Here is a 15,317-nt window from a genome sequence, read left to right as displayed (position 1 = left end):
CATGCAAGTGCTGATGAAGCCTCTAAAGCTTGGCCAAGCTCCAAGAACCAAATTCCTCATGAAGGAATTGCTCTATGTGCCAAGGACTATATACAGTATATTGACCAGAACCCTCAGTCCAATTAAGGGTCACAACTCTGATGAATAATAGGTTGTTGGCATCATGAAGAATTTGCTTTTCAATATCATCCATGGAGTCCCAATCAAGTTCCACGATTTATTCATGAGGACTATGGCCAATGTTGCTCTTTCACCGTTTGAATTGAAGCCTTACGCTCCCTGGATCATGGGATTCATCAGATCAAGGTCTTCAATCAACTACAAGGCTGACACACTCAATCATGGTAGCTTCTTACCCCCAATTGAAGTCCTCAAACGTACTATGTCCTCAGCTGATGAGAAGGGCAAGGCTGCTGTAATTGATGAAGGCACACGTCCATTGGATGGACAGTTTCGCAAAGCTGCATCCTACTCCACCAATGATGACTCTGCCACTCATGACTCTGCCGCAAATGCTTCAAAGCAAAATCCTCAAGCTAATGCTCCAAGGGTGATGACTGATCGTGAGCTTCTCCTCAGTCTTCATCAGAAGGTCGATCGCACGCAACCACAAGTGGGTCAAGAGACAGTTTGGTGCTATTCTTCAGAACATGACTGTTACACAAAATTCAGTGAAGAAGAACCACTACTACTTGCATCAAGTCTTCGGCCGCACTTGGGCCATACTTTCACATCTGTATTCTGATAAAGATCTCAAGGAGATGGACTTCCAACAGGACTTTGACTGGTCTCAGCCACCTTCGAAGAAATTCAAGAAGGTCAAAGTTCCTTAGCTCGTCACCAGTTCATATTCTTCATCACGTGAGACGGAATCAACTGAAGAATTGGACGACACTGCGACAGGCCCTACTTCAACAACCGACCCCAACAATGCTGGCGCTCCTCCATCGACTTCGTGATGATATTCTTCAGGGGCGTTAGTCCTCATTTTTCATCCCTTTTGGTCATTCGATGACAAAGGGGGAGAAATTTGAGTTAGTCTTCAAGCGGGTCTATATATGGGCATTTTTTGCTAAGTTACAACTCTTGTTTTTTTGAAGTCTTTATTGGATCGAGTTGTAAACTTAAACCCGATGGTGGTCTGCTACTTTTGCTATGTTCTTCTGCATGCTATTTCCTCATATATGTTAATGCATGCATGGTGAATTACATCAGTCATCATATTTCATCATGCATTTAAAATTCTTCATATCATATGTTAAATGCGTGTATGAATTACAAGACATAGGGGGAGATCTCCATGATTCTACTCTGTGTGCATTGCTTCTCAAAAGAAAATTCCTCACATATGCACAACTTCAGGGGGGGGGGGGGCTCTTCTATATCTTGTAATCAAATTCCTCAATATTAGTATTTACACTTCATATGTTTATCCCCGTTGAAAACTTAACCTATATTGTCATCAATCACCAAAAAGGGGGAGATTGTAAGTGCATCTAGTGTCCCTTAGTGATTTTGGTGTATTGAAGACTTATAGGTTAAGGCACTAATGCGTTTATGAGTGTACACGGGTCTATAAGTCTATGACGAGTTTGATATTTACAGAGAAAGACGACCCTAAAAATGAATGTCTTCAACTAAAGACTTTGGCTTTCTGAAGACTTTGAAAATGAAGAAATTGGTGTGACCGTGAAGACTTAATATTCATGCGAGGAATATGAAGCGTGAAGACTTTTGTTTTCGTAGTTTTGTTTTTCTCTTTCTTGAGTCATAGGAACACCGTACTGTTAAAGGGGGTCGAGGAAAAACTAAGGAAAAGTTTTCAAGTGATGCTCATCTCAAAATCCTACACCTACCAATCATTTCAAGTAAAGCCATTGGAAATCTCATGCAGTTCCGTCAATTTCTTCAGTGACAGAGACGAAGATCTTCCGACGCTAAGGAATTTGTTCTGACTGAAGAGTTAGGAAATCGCCAGTGCGGATTGCCTACAAGTGAGGAACATGATAGCCCTGAGGAAGTTGATAGTCAAATTTCCGATCGTTGTTGTGCTATCGCCAGCTGTCCCAAAATATCTATCCACCTAACGGTCATATCATTGAAGAGCATTTATGTCTTATCATGTCGGGTTGCTCCCTAGGCTATAAATAGCCGCCCCCTACAACCACTAGTTGGTTGGCTGCTCCGAGAGAAACTAACACTTGTCATTTAGAGCATCCCATCCTCCGAGGACTTTGAGCGAAAATCATCAAGTGAGGAAAACCCAAACCCAAACACCTACAACCCAAAGTGATTGAGCATCACTGAAGAGATTGTTCCTGTGTGGATCCGACGCTTGTTACCTTTGAAGACGGTGCATCTTCCAGACGGTTAGGCGTCATGGTCTAGAGCATCCAAGAGGAAATTGTGGATCGCCGAGTGACCGAGTTTGTGAAGGTTTGGAAGTCACCTGAAGACTTACCATGAGTGATTGGGCGAGGTCTGTGTGACCTTAGCTCAAGGAGAATACGGTGAGGACTGTGTGTCCTCAGGTTTAAATACCTAGCCGCTCCAACCAGATGTACAACAGTCACAGCAGTTGGAACTAGTCTACCAAATCACTGTCTTCACCGAGCTACTGGTTCTATTTCGTCAACCCTTCCATTTCCTCAATTACTTACTGTTGTACTTGATTGTTACTGTTTGAAGACTTTTACTGAAGACTTTCTCAATTTCTTCAATCCTATTTCTTCAGTCAGTTTGTCTTCTGCCTGCTTATCCTGTGTTTATGCTTTCTGTACTCTGTGCTTGTTTTCATTTCATCATGATGACTCTGATTCTATTATGTTATGCTTGCATCTGAGTACTTATTCCGCTGCTAGTCGTTCGTGACTTAGGAATTTCCTCACCCTGAAATTCCTAAAATCGCCTATTCACCCCCCCCCCTTCTAGTTGATATAACACACTTTCAAGAAGAGCCACGAGGCGGCCACAAGGGCGGAGGGTGCGCCCAGGGGGGTAGGGTGCGCCCCCCGACCTTGTGGGCCCCTCGGTGACCCCCTAACCTAGATCTTCCTCCTATATATACCCATATATCCCAAAAACTTCCGGGGGAGCCACGAAACCACTTTTCCACCGTCGCAACCTTCTATACTCATGAGATCCAATCTTGGAGCCTTTTCCGGCACCCTTTCGGAGGGGATTCGATCATGGAGGGCTTCTACATCAACACCATAGCCCCTCCGATGAAGCGTGAGTAGTTTACCATAGACCTATGGGTCCATAGTTAGTAGCTAGATGGCTTCTTCTCTCTCTTTGATTCTCAATAAAAAGTTCTCCTTGATGTTCTTGGAGATCTATTCGATGTAATACTTTTTTGCGGTGTGTTTGCCGAGATCCGATGAATTGTGTATTTATGATAAAGCTTATCTATGAATATTATTTGAATCTTCTCTGAATTCTTTTATGCATGATTTGATATCTTTGCAAGTCTTTTCGAACTATCAATTTGGTTTGGCCTACTAGATTGGTTTTTCTTGCCATGGGAGAAGTGCTTAGCTTTGGGTTCAATCTTGCGATGCTCGATCCTCGTGACAGAAGGGGAACCGACACGTATTGTATTGTTGCCATCAAGGATAAAATGATGGGGTTTACATCATATTGCATGAGTTTATTTCTCTACATCATGTCATCTTACTTAATGTGTTACTCTGTTCTTATGAACTTAATACTCTAGATGCAGGCAGGAGTCGGTCAATGTGTGGAGTAATAGTAGTAGATGCAGAATCATTTCGGTCTACTTCATATGGAAGTGATGCCTATGTTCATGATCATTGCCTTAGATATCGTCATAACTTTGCACTTTTCTATCAATTGCTCGACAGTAATTTGTTCACCCATCGTAATATTTTCTATCTTGAGAGAAGCCTCTAGTGAAACCTATGCCCCCCCGGGGTCTATTTTCCATCATACAATCTTCTATTTTCCATCATACAAGTTTCCGATCTATTATTTTGCAATCTTTTACTTTCCAATTTATAAACCAAAAAATACCAAAAATATTTACTTTACCGTTTATCTATCTCTATCGGATCTCACTTTTGCAAGTAACCGTGAAGGGATTGACAACCCCTTTATCGCGTTGGGTGCAAGTTGGTGTTTGTTTGTGCAGGTATTCGGTGGCTTGCGCATTGTCTCCTACTGGATTGATACATTGGTTCTCAAAAGCTGAGGGAAATACTTACTCTACTTTGCTGCATCACCATTTCCTCTTCAAGGGAAAAACCAACGCAAGCTCAAGAGGTAGCAACCCGTTACAGTGGATGCCACGTCAGTTACCTTGACGAAAGCACTTCCATGACGCGTCATTTATCGTCATGGAAGTGGACACTTCCGTGATGATAATTTTAGTATTGTCATGGAACACTTCTAGACAGCACAAGTATGACTATCTTGATTTTGTCATGAAATCGTCATGGATGTACATGCATGACAGAAAACGTGACCTACTGTGACAAACATGTATCATCGCGGAAGTATTTTTTCTGTAGTGTTTGTGGTGACTCTCAAGGACCACACCTACTTGACTCATGCTCAGAAGTACCCTTCTTGAAAATTGATGTCAAAGGGGGGTAGAGAGCACATCAAAGCTTATCATATGAGGACATCTAAGCTCTTCTACAGATGCTTGTTAACAAAGAGGAGAGAAGTCACATGTCTTTAAGAGGGGAAAGACATGTAAATTTGCTTGATCTTAGCTATTGCTAATATTCTTGTTGCTTTGATTGTGGTTAATATTACTCTTTCTTGCTCTAATTTTCTCTCACCTACCTTCTCCCATTATCCAATATTAGATTCAGGGGGAGAAAGAGTCCTTGTCTAGGGGATTGCATATACTTAGATCTTTGGGGACATGTCAATATCTAAATGAAATACTTAGTACTCACCCATTACATGTCATCCCAGTCTTGGTATTCTTGGGGTTCCCTAAAAGTGCTTTACTTAGAGTGTTCTTGTGTTATCTAACCATGTTTTCTCAAGCCCACTCTCTCCAAAGCCAGCTCAAGACCACAAGGTAAGTATATGCATCACACTCATGTGCATGATGATCTCTTGCTAATTATAATTATTGTTTGCTAGAGGGATTCATAAACATGGAGGTACAATTCTTGACCATATCATTTGCTCTAATGCATATAGCCAAGATACATGTAACTCATTGCTTGCTCTGTCATGCTTATGCATTCACATGTTCTAATATTCTAACTTCACATGATTGCATACATGTAGGGGGAGCTTATGCATGTTACATATCTTTCCAAAGCTTTACCCATTACTATGTATATCTTTAATCTAAAGCTTTGGTGTATGTTGTCATCAATTACCCAAAAGGGGAAGATTGAAAGCACAAGTGCTGCCTGGGTGATTTTGGTAATTAATGTCAACATATCTCTTGTTGGACTAATGGTTTTATCTAGTGCATTTCAGACAAAATTCAACAATGGCGTGGAATTGACAAGAGGATGTGGAACTCCTACAAAATGCTAAGGACACATGTTGGCTAAAGCTCAAGACTCTTCATTTATATTTTAGCGATCCGAGATCACATTGAGTCCATAGGAAAGCCAATAATATTAAAAGGGGATGAGGTGTTGCTTAATGGTCTACTTTGTCGTGGTTCAACACAATCACCTATGGGGGCATCGGCCCCTTGTGGTTCGGCAAGGCGGAAGGGCGCGTTGCACAAAGAACGGAGACCGTAAAGCAGCACGACAGCAATGACTCGCCAGTTTTTACCCAGGTTCGGGCCGCCGCGAGGCGTAAAACCCTACTCCTGCTTTGGTGGATTGATGAGAGGACTGTGGTGGAGATGCAGCGCTCAAGCCCGGCAAGGTCCCCTTGGGACGAGAGCAGCTACGCGCATATGCCGTGCTATTCAACCACCTTCTCGCCTGCATGTGTGACACGCCTCTAGATGGGTGTCATTTTAAGGATGATCTTCCTCAGAAATGGCTGCACGTGCCAAATGACAGCCACTTAATCATTTGGGGGCTCGACACCGCACCAATAGGTGACTTGCGTTGCTGTGAGGTGGAGCGGTGAAGCCTTGGCGGGGAAATGGGCCGCTGGCATCCCGGCAACCCTTGGCGGGGAGATCTTGGGACTTCTTTGGGATGAGAAAAAGAAATTCAGTTCTCGTAGTACATGCGAATTTTCAGCCAGTCAGCCTTGAGCAAAAGCATGACAATGTAGCATGGTGAAGTGTCGCTGCTAAGGGTGTGTGAGCATTCGCGATGCATTGCACAAACATTACTAAGTGCAGCTGGGTGAGAGTGACAAGCAACCAATCAATAAAAGCCACCAAGTTACTAGGTGCAACGGTAAACGATGGAGATTAATTAAATCCTAACCAGAGTAACAACACGCCACCAAGTGGTGTTCTGAAGATGGAAGCTATTCAGTAAAGTTCCATTTCACTAGTGTCAAAAACGCTCTTATACTATAGGGCGGAGGGAGAAGTTCCTCCGTCGTCTAGCCGGTATGAAACTTGCGCCGTTCCTCCTTCCCTTCCTTGATCATACGTCTCACCCTATCCTCCTCTTCTTTCAGCCAAGCTTCATCACGCACGGCAAATAACTGCAAAATGGGGAGAACAATGAAACTTGAGTGCTTGCCGCAGTCAAATGGACAAGCTATTTCATCAACAAATTCAACTGTATAGAATTGAAAGTAAGATCATGCTTTGATTGTAGATTCGTAGGTAAATCCCTTCGTTTTAGTTGGCCTAAGATGTTTGAATGTTGTTATGAATGATCTTTTATATACCATAAGAACAAGATGGCAATTTTTTCTTCATACTAGGTATTTTGCTAGCTTTACTTAAATTTGAGTTGCTCTGCCATGATGGCATGCTGATGTGTTAGAAACAGAGTACCCCTTTCTACAGATTAGTGACTTCATATAACTAATAACTCATTTATTAATAGCTGTGATATTCAACTCCCGGCTGGTATTCTTTCTCACCTACAGCAGGGTCGTTGAATGCTTTGATAAATTTCGAGGCAACCTAGGAAATTTTGGATCCTCACTAGAGGCAGTGATATTTACGTTCTGATGTATGGTCATCTATCCTAATTTGCAGCTAACTTACAAGTGAAAAATATAATGATTTAAGCTGCAGCCTGCAGGTGGCTGTTTCCTTGGCTAATTAATTTTCACTTTGCTAGGAAAATATTGCACACAACAGTCAATCAAACATAAGTATGAAAGGGTCAGCTTGGGGGGAACACACCTTCTCAAATAAAGGAACTCCACGTGGACGTCTACCATGTCTATATGAAATAAAGGGGCGGCCACGGTTGTATCCATCATGAGCAGGGTGCTTCATGTCAGCTCCACACACATGGCATTCACCTTCAAAGAAAAAGGGTGAAAATAGGTGAATAAATAGAGGTCAAGAAAACATTGCCATAGCTGGCTAGCATCAACGCTTAGGACGAAAACAACGCTCAGGACTTGGCGTTCGAAACTTGTCATCAAAATGGATAAAAGGAGATGTATCTAGACGTATTTTAGTTCTAGATACACTCTTTTTTATCCATTTTGATGACAAGTATTTTCGGACGGAGGGAGTAGTATTTTGTTCCAGATCCTGTTTCATACACGCTTCAAGATCAAACAGTGATAGTGCATGCAATTTCCAACATAGCAAAACCAGCGAACATGATATGGAAATTGCATGCACTATCACTGTCGCTAGATTATAAATTATGAGTGCAACCGTGGAGCTGAGCTAGACTCTAAATTCTATGGCTCTTCACCATCCAGGCTTTGCAGCAACCGAACCTTGACAATTGCAGTTATATATTGGAATTGGTGGTCCATATTGTGCTCTTAAAACATAACTGCTTGCCAGCCTCATGGGGTCGTATTTTCTTCTTAGTGCATATAGCCAGATAATAAAATTTGAACTGAAACTATGCTATTGCTAGATACGATATGTTTCCAACAACAATACTTTTTTTTATAGGTTCAACAAAATACACACATTGCCTTTGTTATAATCTTCACTAAACGTTGAAGGAGAGGATATTTTGGAGGATACTCGACTAAGTGTAATTATGTTTACATGAACAACAGGAGCACATGCATTCAACTATTTATTATTAGTTTGTTTCTTTATTAAAGAGTGCCCTACTGCATGCAAATGCTACAAACTGGAAACAAATTCGAGAAATTAAAATTCTAAATCTCAAAGCAGATGAAGTTAAGTATATAATACCATTGTCATCAGGTTTGACCATGCAGAAACAGGTGAGCACATACGCTTCATAATCACCGTCCATACGTGTGACTTCAGCAAAGTACAGATCCTTGTTCGCAGCTCCTTTAGTCTTCATAGTGAGATTGAAATGAGAGGGCAGGCCTGGCGCAGTGGTGAAGTCCTCCCCACTTGTGCCAAGAGGTCCTGGGTTCGAACCAGCCTCTCTGCATTGCACTTTGCAGGGGTAAGACTAGGTTCCTATAATCCCTCCCCAGGCCCCACCTTGTGTGGGAGCTTCTATGCACTGGGTCTGTCCTTTAGTGAGATTGAAATGAGCGTAAGATCTATAAATGCAATCTTTCCCGTCAAAACATGCTTTGTGCCTCACAATATCTTCTAGTTCATATGCAAGATCCTGAAGTATTAAGAATGGATAATATCAACAAGTGAAACATGTATTTGATGACATCCGAGGAATCATGGAACCAAAAAAGGACAGAGTGGGAGAGCATACTCCGACAAGACCATTGTCCTCGTTGTATTTGTCGAGTACAGCCTTAACCAATTCCTTCGTAGGGAGATTGGTCGTACAGGAATCAAAAGCTTCTTAGGAGTGCTTTCGTGTGCCATTATGATACCAGTAAAGAGCATATCGGATAGCCCTCTCCTCGTCGGTAAGTCCATCCATGCATCTATTTCAGATATAAGAGGATTGTAAATTATTAGCGTATTTTATAGAATAACCAATGATAAAGCATTTGGGTTGATGAGTTTGCATGCAAGGTTTTTGTTCAAATAGGAACCAAACAGCCCCGGAGATTAACACAACTCGTTGTTTAATAAACAAGAAAAAGGCAAAACAAACTGAACTGCTTAAATGCTTATAAGACTAAGTGCTCATCACATTCTTTGTATAAAAGAGAATAAAAGTTATCACCATTTGTTTTTCGGATCTCCAAGTAGTGTGTCTGACTACAAGCAGTATTGGTTACAGAACAAAAACAAAACCGTCTCAAATTATTAATGGAACTAACTGTTCTAGTTACCACCAGCTTTATCAGAAGAAATAGAGCTACATGGGTGTGGCAGGCTAAAAGCTATCCAACTGTACAAGTTACGAGTGAGCATAAAAAATATACCTATAACATAGCATCTATATAGACCTTTTGAATTCAAGCTATGCTAACTACTTTAACAACTCTAAAACAATTCATAAGATATTCCTTTAACTTCAGAAATACCCGGGGTTTTCAAGGTGTGAACACACACAGATATGAGATATCTAATAAAATTGAGAGACTTTACATGTTTTTTCGCTGAACAGCATGGTGGGAGTCAATGGCTTCCTGAACTTCCTTTATGCTCTCAAATGGTCCACCACGGTCAGGATACGTATGGAAAATTCCATCATTGTCAACTCTCACAAAATATTTTATCATAAGACCAGTGGGCACCAATGTCGAAATACATGAATCAGCCAAGAGATTTATGTCAAGCTTCAATGACAAGAGATCTGGCACCTTAAACCTGAAGTGGAACACAAAATGTTTGATTAATAGGAAATAAAGTGGAACACAATCTTCTAGTACTTCATGCATGCATTGCAAAATTGGTTTTAACGCCATAATTAGTAAATCTTCAGGAAAATGCGTCTAGTCAGTAACTAAAAGCACCATTACGACTACACGCACCATTACAAGACAGATAACTCATTCCAAACCATCTATCTTAGACCAAATTAGCTGCTGACTATAAACAAAAGACAGATCAGAGAGAGGAGAGCACGCGCGGAAGTTGCATACCTTGTAGTTTGTGTAGAGGAAGAGGAAGTCTCCTCCAGTGTTGTCTCTCTTTCCCTCTCCTCATGCCTGAAGTAAAAATGGGGGCAAACAGTCATGTAGCAGCAAGCAGCACTGGCAGTGACTCATTGTTTAAAACAGTAGCGGGCACATTCTGCTTTGCAAGGAAATACCTACGCATTCAATAATAGGGAGCGCCGTATTCTCAGGGTATATAAAAAGGCCTATTTTCTGTTTTAATGAGAAAGGTTTAACACATGTAGGATAAAAAGGCGCATACATTTGAGAAATCTACAGCTTGCGCAGCATGTGTTTAAAACCCAATTGTTCTGATGATCGAGTTGGATTGCTGTCGTCCTCAATGCACCGTTAAGTGAGTGAAAGGGAACGTAGTTCAATAAAAATGCTAATCTGATTGAGTTGAAAGGCTAGTAGAACAGTTGTCTCAAGTTACCTACCGGGTCGTAGACCCAGTTATTGAGCAATGGTTGAGAGGGCGCGCGATAGTTCCATACCTTGTAGCTTGTGGCATAGAGGAAGAGGAAGTCTCCAACAGTGCTGTCTCTCTTTCCCTCTCCTCGCGCCTGAAGTAAAAAGGGGCAAAGCAGCGACTCGTTGTTTAAACAATGATTAATAAGGAAACACCATGATTCAATGATTAATAAGGAAACACCATATGTGTTAAAGGACCAAAACAAAAAAATCAAGGGAATAATTCCATAACAATGCAAGCAAACTATTGAGATGTAATGAAGACTAAAACCTTCAAATAATAAGGATGCAGAGATAAACAATTTTAAGTTATTATCTTTCATGAAGTCCTAATAAAAGAAGTTGGGTACACTGGGAAAGAGGTAGGCACTCACTAACAGAGTGTCAGCGAGCCTCTGCTTCCCTGAACAGGTCGATCAAAGCGTTGAAGAACACTTGATGAATTTAATGGGATGCTCACTGATCAGCCGACTAGATCGGCAGTGGAGCGAGTCAACACACGCCATCGAGTTGTGCCTCGACCTATCCATGCTACCGCAGCTCTACCATGTCCAACAATACTTCCTGCATCAATTTTGTGCCTCACATCGCTTGCTGCACATGACGACAGCGACGCAGCTATCACCAGCCTGATCGATTACGGTGATACAGACCACTGAAATTTTTGTTCCCCTCCCCACTTCCCCTAAGGAGACGTACCAGATTATTAGGTGGTTCCACTGTATCGTTCAAATCAGTTTTACGAGATCGGGTTCCCTGATTATCTAATCTGAGCTTCTAAGTCAGGTTTGTGATTAAGTTATCTACTTATTCCTGCTGGACTGCCGACGAAGGCATTCTTGCAGCTTTTAATGTGCTCTCGCTTCCCTAGTTGTTTATGTTGAGGCATCCGCTATACGTTTGACAAGTGACACAAATTGGACGTGGAAGAGAATTGCTGGAGGGGGCTTGATTTTTTAAGACAGCCTACTAGGGAATACACAATTTTATCTGACTGAGGTTTAATATATGTCATACATGTTGGACGACTTGCCGCAATACATTAGATCAGGTAGCTTAGGTTGATTCACTCACCCTGAAACTTTGTAGCATTCTATATTACTTGACCATGATAAAAAGTGCATACCATCTTGACATGTGCAGCCGTGGACGGAGAGCGTCGCCGGTGGAGGGGGAGGGGGAGGCGTGAGGCCTATCTTGGGAGGCAGGCATCAGGTCGCCCGCCGAGGCGGCGGCGGAAGTTGCTTGGAGATTTCCATAGGAGGAGGCAGGCATCACGTCGCCCGTCGAGGCGGCGGCAGAAGTTGCTTGGGGATTTCCATAGGAGGAGGCAGGCATCAGGTCGCCCGTCGAGGCGGCGGCGGAAGTTGCTGGGAGATTTCCATGGGAGGAGGTGCGCTGTGGCATGGGAGGCGGCGGCGAGGGAGGACAGGAGGTGAGCTCTGGCATGAAAGGCGGCGGCGAGGGAGGACGGGAGGTGGGCTCTGGGCTCTGTGCTCGGCGGCGGCCGCGGCCGCGGCGTCGGGGCGGCATGAAGGCGGCGGCGGAGGAGGGAAGTGCTAGGGATTGGAGAGTTTCCCTGTGGACGGGGTGGGGAAAGGGAAAGGTGCGATTTTGGGTCGTGCCCCTGGACTCGGTTTTATTTTAGTCTTTTCATTGTATTGTTGTATAAAAAAATAATAGGAATATGGGTTCATCTCGAATCGAAATCGATGCTATCATGTCGAATCGAAATCCATACTGTAGTACTAGCACGTGCTGCACTTGTGTTTATCGAAAGAAGGAAGAAAGTACGCACGTCTCGCAACAACGACGGTCATCCAAAACCAGAAACCCTAACAATTGCGCCGACGCTCATCTGCGTCGACCAAAAAAGAATGGATCCGAGGAAGAGGAAGGGACTGCTTACATGATGGTTTTTCTTCTCCCCGCCCACCAACACGACTGATCGAGACCAACGACAGATCGATCGAGTTTAGGCTGCCTGCGACGATCGATTTGATCCAGACGATGGTGTGTGCGTCTCTTCTCTATCTCTACCTAATATTAAAGCACGGATCGTTTCTTCACTTTTTCTGTCAGTCGGTTCTGTCAGCTAACTAACCCGCTGGGTGGAAGAACAAAGAAAAATTGGCTTTTATTCTGTACTTACTATTGAAACTCTTACCCCGATTTTTTCCGTATGTTTTGTACGGGCTCATGGGAAATCCTTTTTTTCATCCGCCACCCTTCTCCAGATCCCACCTGCGGTTGCCCTCTTGGGCCTCAACCCACTGCTCTATGGCCCAAGTAAATCCATGCAAATTGGGGGAGAAAAAAAGGAAAGAAAATAAAAGAAGGAACAAATTTAGCTTTACCTCAATAAGCAATAAGGAAAAGAATTAAAAAAGGAATAAAATTCGCCTTGCCTTTGGAAGGAAAGAAATTAAGGGAAGGAATAAATTTCGCCTTGGCTCAGGAAGGAAAGGAATTAACAGAACTTGCCTCAGGAAGAAAAGGAATTAAAAGAGGAATCGAGTATACCAAGAGGTGATAAATATATGTTGGTGAGTCCCCTAGAAAATATACAATGGGCGTGCATACCTCTCCTGATCACTTGCAATCCAAATCAAATTAGTATTCGCAAAAAAATTGGGCATCCTCACAAAAAGTTTTATTTTTTTGTGTCATTTAGAAAGTCTTCTACCATTCGAAAAATATTATGTATTTTTTGAAATCATTGATGCATCTTAAAATATTTGTGTAGTATTAAGAAAAGTGTTCATGTATTTAAATAATGTTTACGTCATTTAAAATATATTCACCCTTTTCTAAAAATCATGTAATTCTAAAAAGTGTTCACGTGCTTAAAAATATATTCATAATTTTAATAAGACGCATGCTCTTTAAAGAAATTCATGTGATTTAAAAAGTGTACGTTCTTTAAAAAAACATTCATGTGAGTTGGCATAAGAGGGATACTATATGGATATGCAATAGCTCGAGAAGGATAGTTGTCACGCCCAGTTTGACGAGATTAGTTTTAAAACTATTAGACGTTCACTTGCGAGCGTAGTTGTGAGTGCGGTGGCCTAGATCATCACCTTGGAATTGACCATGTTCGGACGCATTGTGATCAGGTGGATACCAAGACCATGGTCAGTGAACACGGAAAGGAGGATAACCCACAACATGGATGAGACACTATGTTCAAATAAATAATTTGGACCTGCGAAGGGATTTAAATAGATAACTTGGACCTGCGAAGGGGTCTTGAGTCGTGCTTATTGTGCTAGGAATATGCCGTTGCAACGCACGGGCATATTTGCTAGTCTTATATAAAGATAGGAGGTCGGCTCTTTTTTTCCTTTTTGCGGGAAGATAGAATATCGACTTGCCACCAGCAGACTACAATCTATATCTATATCTATATCTATATCTATACCTATACCTACTAATAAAGCAAGGTGTATTTCTCTGATTTTTTTCATCCGTTCACCATCAAAAATATTTTTATCTATTCGAGGTGGTACTAAATTTATGTCTGTTCGTGTATCAGAAAAGAAAAACGCCAGAATTTCGTACCTGGGCCGCCTGCAATGTGGCCCAGCAAAGTCAGCCCATTTATTTTCATGCCCACCTGGAAAACCCTATTAATCGCATGTGGCGTCAAATAGTCGCAGCTTGGCAGTGCGCCCACGCTGGGATGAACCCTTTTTTTACTGTATTATGTTTCTATTTTGTTTTTCCTTTCTTTCCTGATTATTTTGCCTTTTCTCCTTTCAAGTTATTTTTCTCTCACCCCTTTCTTCAAAAATTCACAATTTTTAAAAATATTCATAATTTCAGAAAAACCATTTTTTTTAGAAATGTTCAGAATTCCAAAAACTATCATGTTTTGTAGAACTTTATATCTTTGTTCTCATTCCAAAATTGGTTCAAATATTAAAAAATGTTCAATTTTTTCTTTGCGTTTTCCAAAGTTGTTCAGGATTTTCCAAAAAAATGCATTTAAATTGCCAATACGAAAAATATTATTTTTAGTGAAATATTCGCAAATTTAAAATAATTTCCGAGTTTAAATAAAAATCATTTTCTGAAATTGTTCTGAATGTTTAAAATATGTTTCATTTCAACAACACAAATTCAAAAAATGTTCATGTTTTTATAAAAGGTTCTTGTTGTCAAATAAAATTGTGAATTTCGAACATGTCAAATTTTGTTGTGTATTTCTGAAAATGTAAAGAATTTTAAAAAAAATGGGATTTTCAAAATTATTCATGTTTCCGAGAATATTCAGCAATTTATATTTTTTAAATGTTCAAAAAACAAAAATTATTTCGAATCTGACTTTGGAGTATGTTCTTAACGGTTCGAGCTGGCCATTGGTTGATAGGACTCGTTTCTTTGAGTGGCTAGCAGCACATAGTCGTTCTTTGAGGATATGGTTTTGATCCTTCAACACATTGTTTTTGGATTTTTGCGCGCCTTACAAACATTGGTCGTCTTGGAGCCTGCCAGTGTGTTGGGCCATACACGAACTGATGTGTGTCCCACATGCTATTTTACGCAACTAGCAGCATATAGTAGCCCCCACGCAGTTGGCCCAAGAAAAACATTGCATCGCACGGGCAGTATTAGGCCTCAACTGCACTCCCCTACTGGGTTGTCCGCCTCCGGCCCATCAATCCTCGTCGAGGGAGCCAAAAATATTCGTCGGTCGTAAGGAATAGAACTTGCGATATTGCATCCACATCCTTAGGCGAATGCCAACTGAGCTAGAGCGGCTTGGGTACATAAAAATT

At 41.5% G+C, this 15,317-nt stretch overlaps 1 protein-coding gene across 2 annotated transcripts; it reads right to left on the bottom strand.

The window, feature by feature from the left end:
* Positions 1–6,308: 6,308 nt before the first annotated feature.
* On the bottom strand, positions 6,309–12,590 carry LOC123136393 (mucin-7). Of its 2 annotated transcripts, none has more exons than XR_006466884.1 (8): positions 12,443–12,590; positions 10,557–10,625; positions 10,045–10,110; positions 9,548–9,769; positions 8,757–8,934; positions 8,261–8,657; positions 7,271–7,392; positions 6,309–6,615 (listed from the first exon to the last, which is right to left on the bottom strand). XR_006466884.1 is itself a non-coding variant. In XM_044555752.1 (8 exons), exons 1-5 carry the CDS (start codon positions 12,064–12,066, stop codon positions 8,850–8,852), a joined length of 849 nt encoding a protein of 282 aa, XP_044411687.1. In that variant the 5' UTR covers positions 12,067–12,151; the 3' UTR covers positions 6,309–6,615; positions 7,271–7,392; positions 8,261–8,657; positions 8,757–8,849. The 2 variants fall into 2 exon arrangements, 1 of the variants encoding a protein (XP_044411687.1); XM_044555752.1 differs by lacking the exon at positions 12,443–12,590 and adding an exon at positions 11,660–12,151.
* Between the last annotated feature and the right edge of the window lie 2,727 nt (positions 12,591–15,317).

This window comes from Triticum aestivum, chromosome 1B, assembly GCF_018294505.1.
Source record: "Triticum aestivum cultivar Chinese Spring chromosome 1B, IWGSC CS RefSeq v2.1, whole genome shotgun sequence".
NCBI classification, from domain to species: Eukaryota; Viridiplantae; Streptophyta; class Magnoliopsida; order Poales; family Poaceae; genus Triticum; species Triticum aestivum.
Note: the sequence above shows the minus strand (reverse complement) of the source record. Positions and strands in the feature narration are given on the sequence as shown.

What these genes read in the sequence shown, in the direction of transcription:
- LOC123136393 (XM_044555752.1), bottom strand. Translation starts at nt 12,066, where the DNA reads ATGCCGCCCCGACGCCGCGGCCGCGGCCGCCGCCGAGCACAGAGCCCA. An exon ending in CGGCTGCACATGTCAAGATG is followed by an intron (nt 10,626 to 11,659) that starts GTATGCACTTTT and finishes TTTTTACTTCAG; the next exon opens with GCGCGAGGAGAGGGAAAGAG. An exon ending in TCCTCTACACAAACTACAAG is followed by an intron (nt 9,770 to 10,044) that starts GTATGCAACTTC and finishes GTTCCACTTCAG; the next exon opens with GTTTAAGGTGCCAGATCTCT.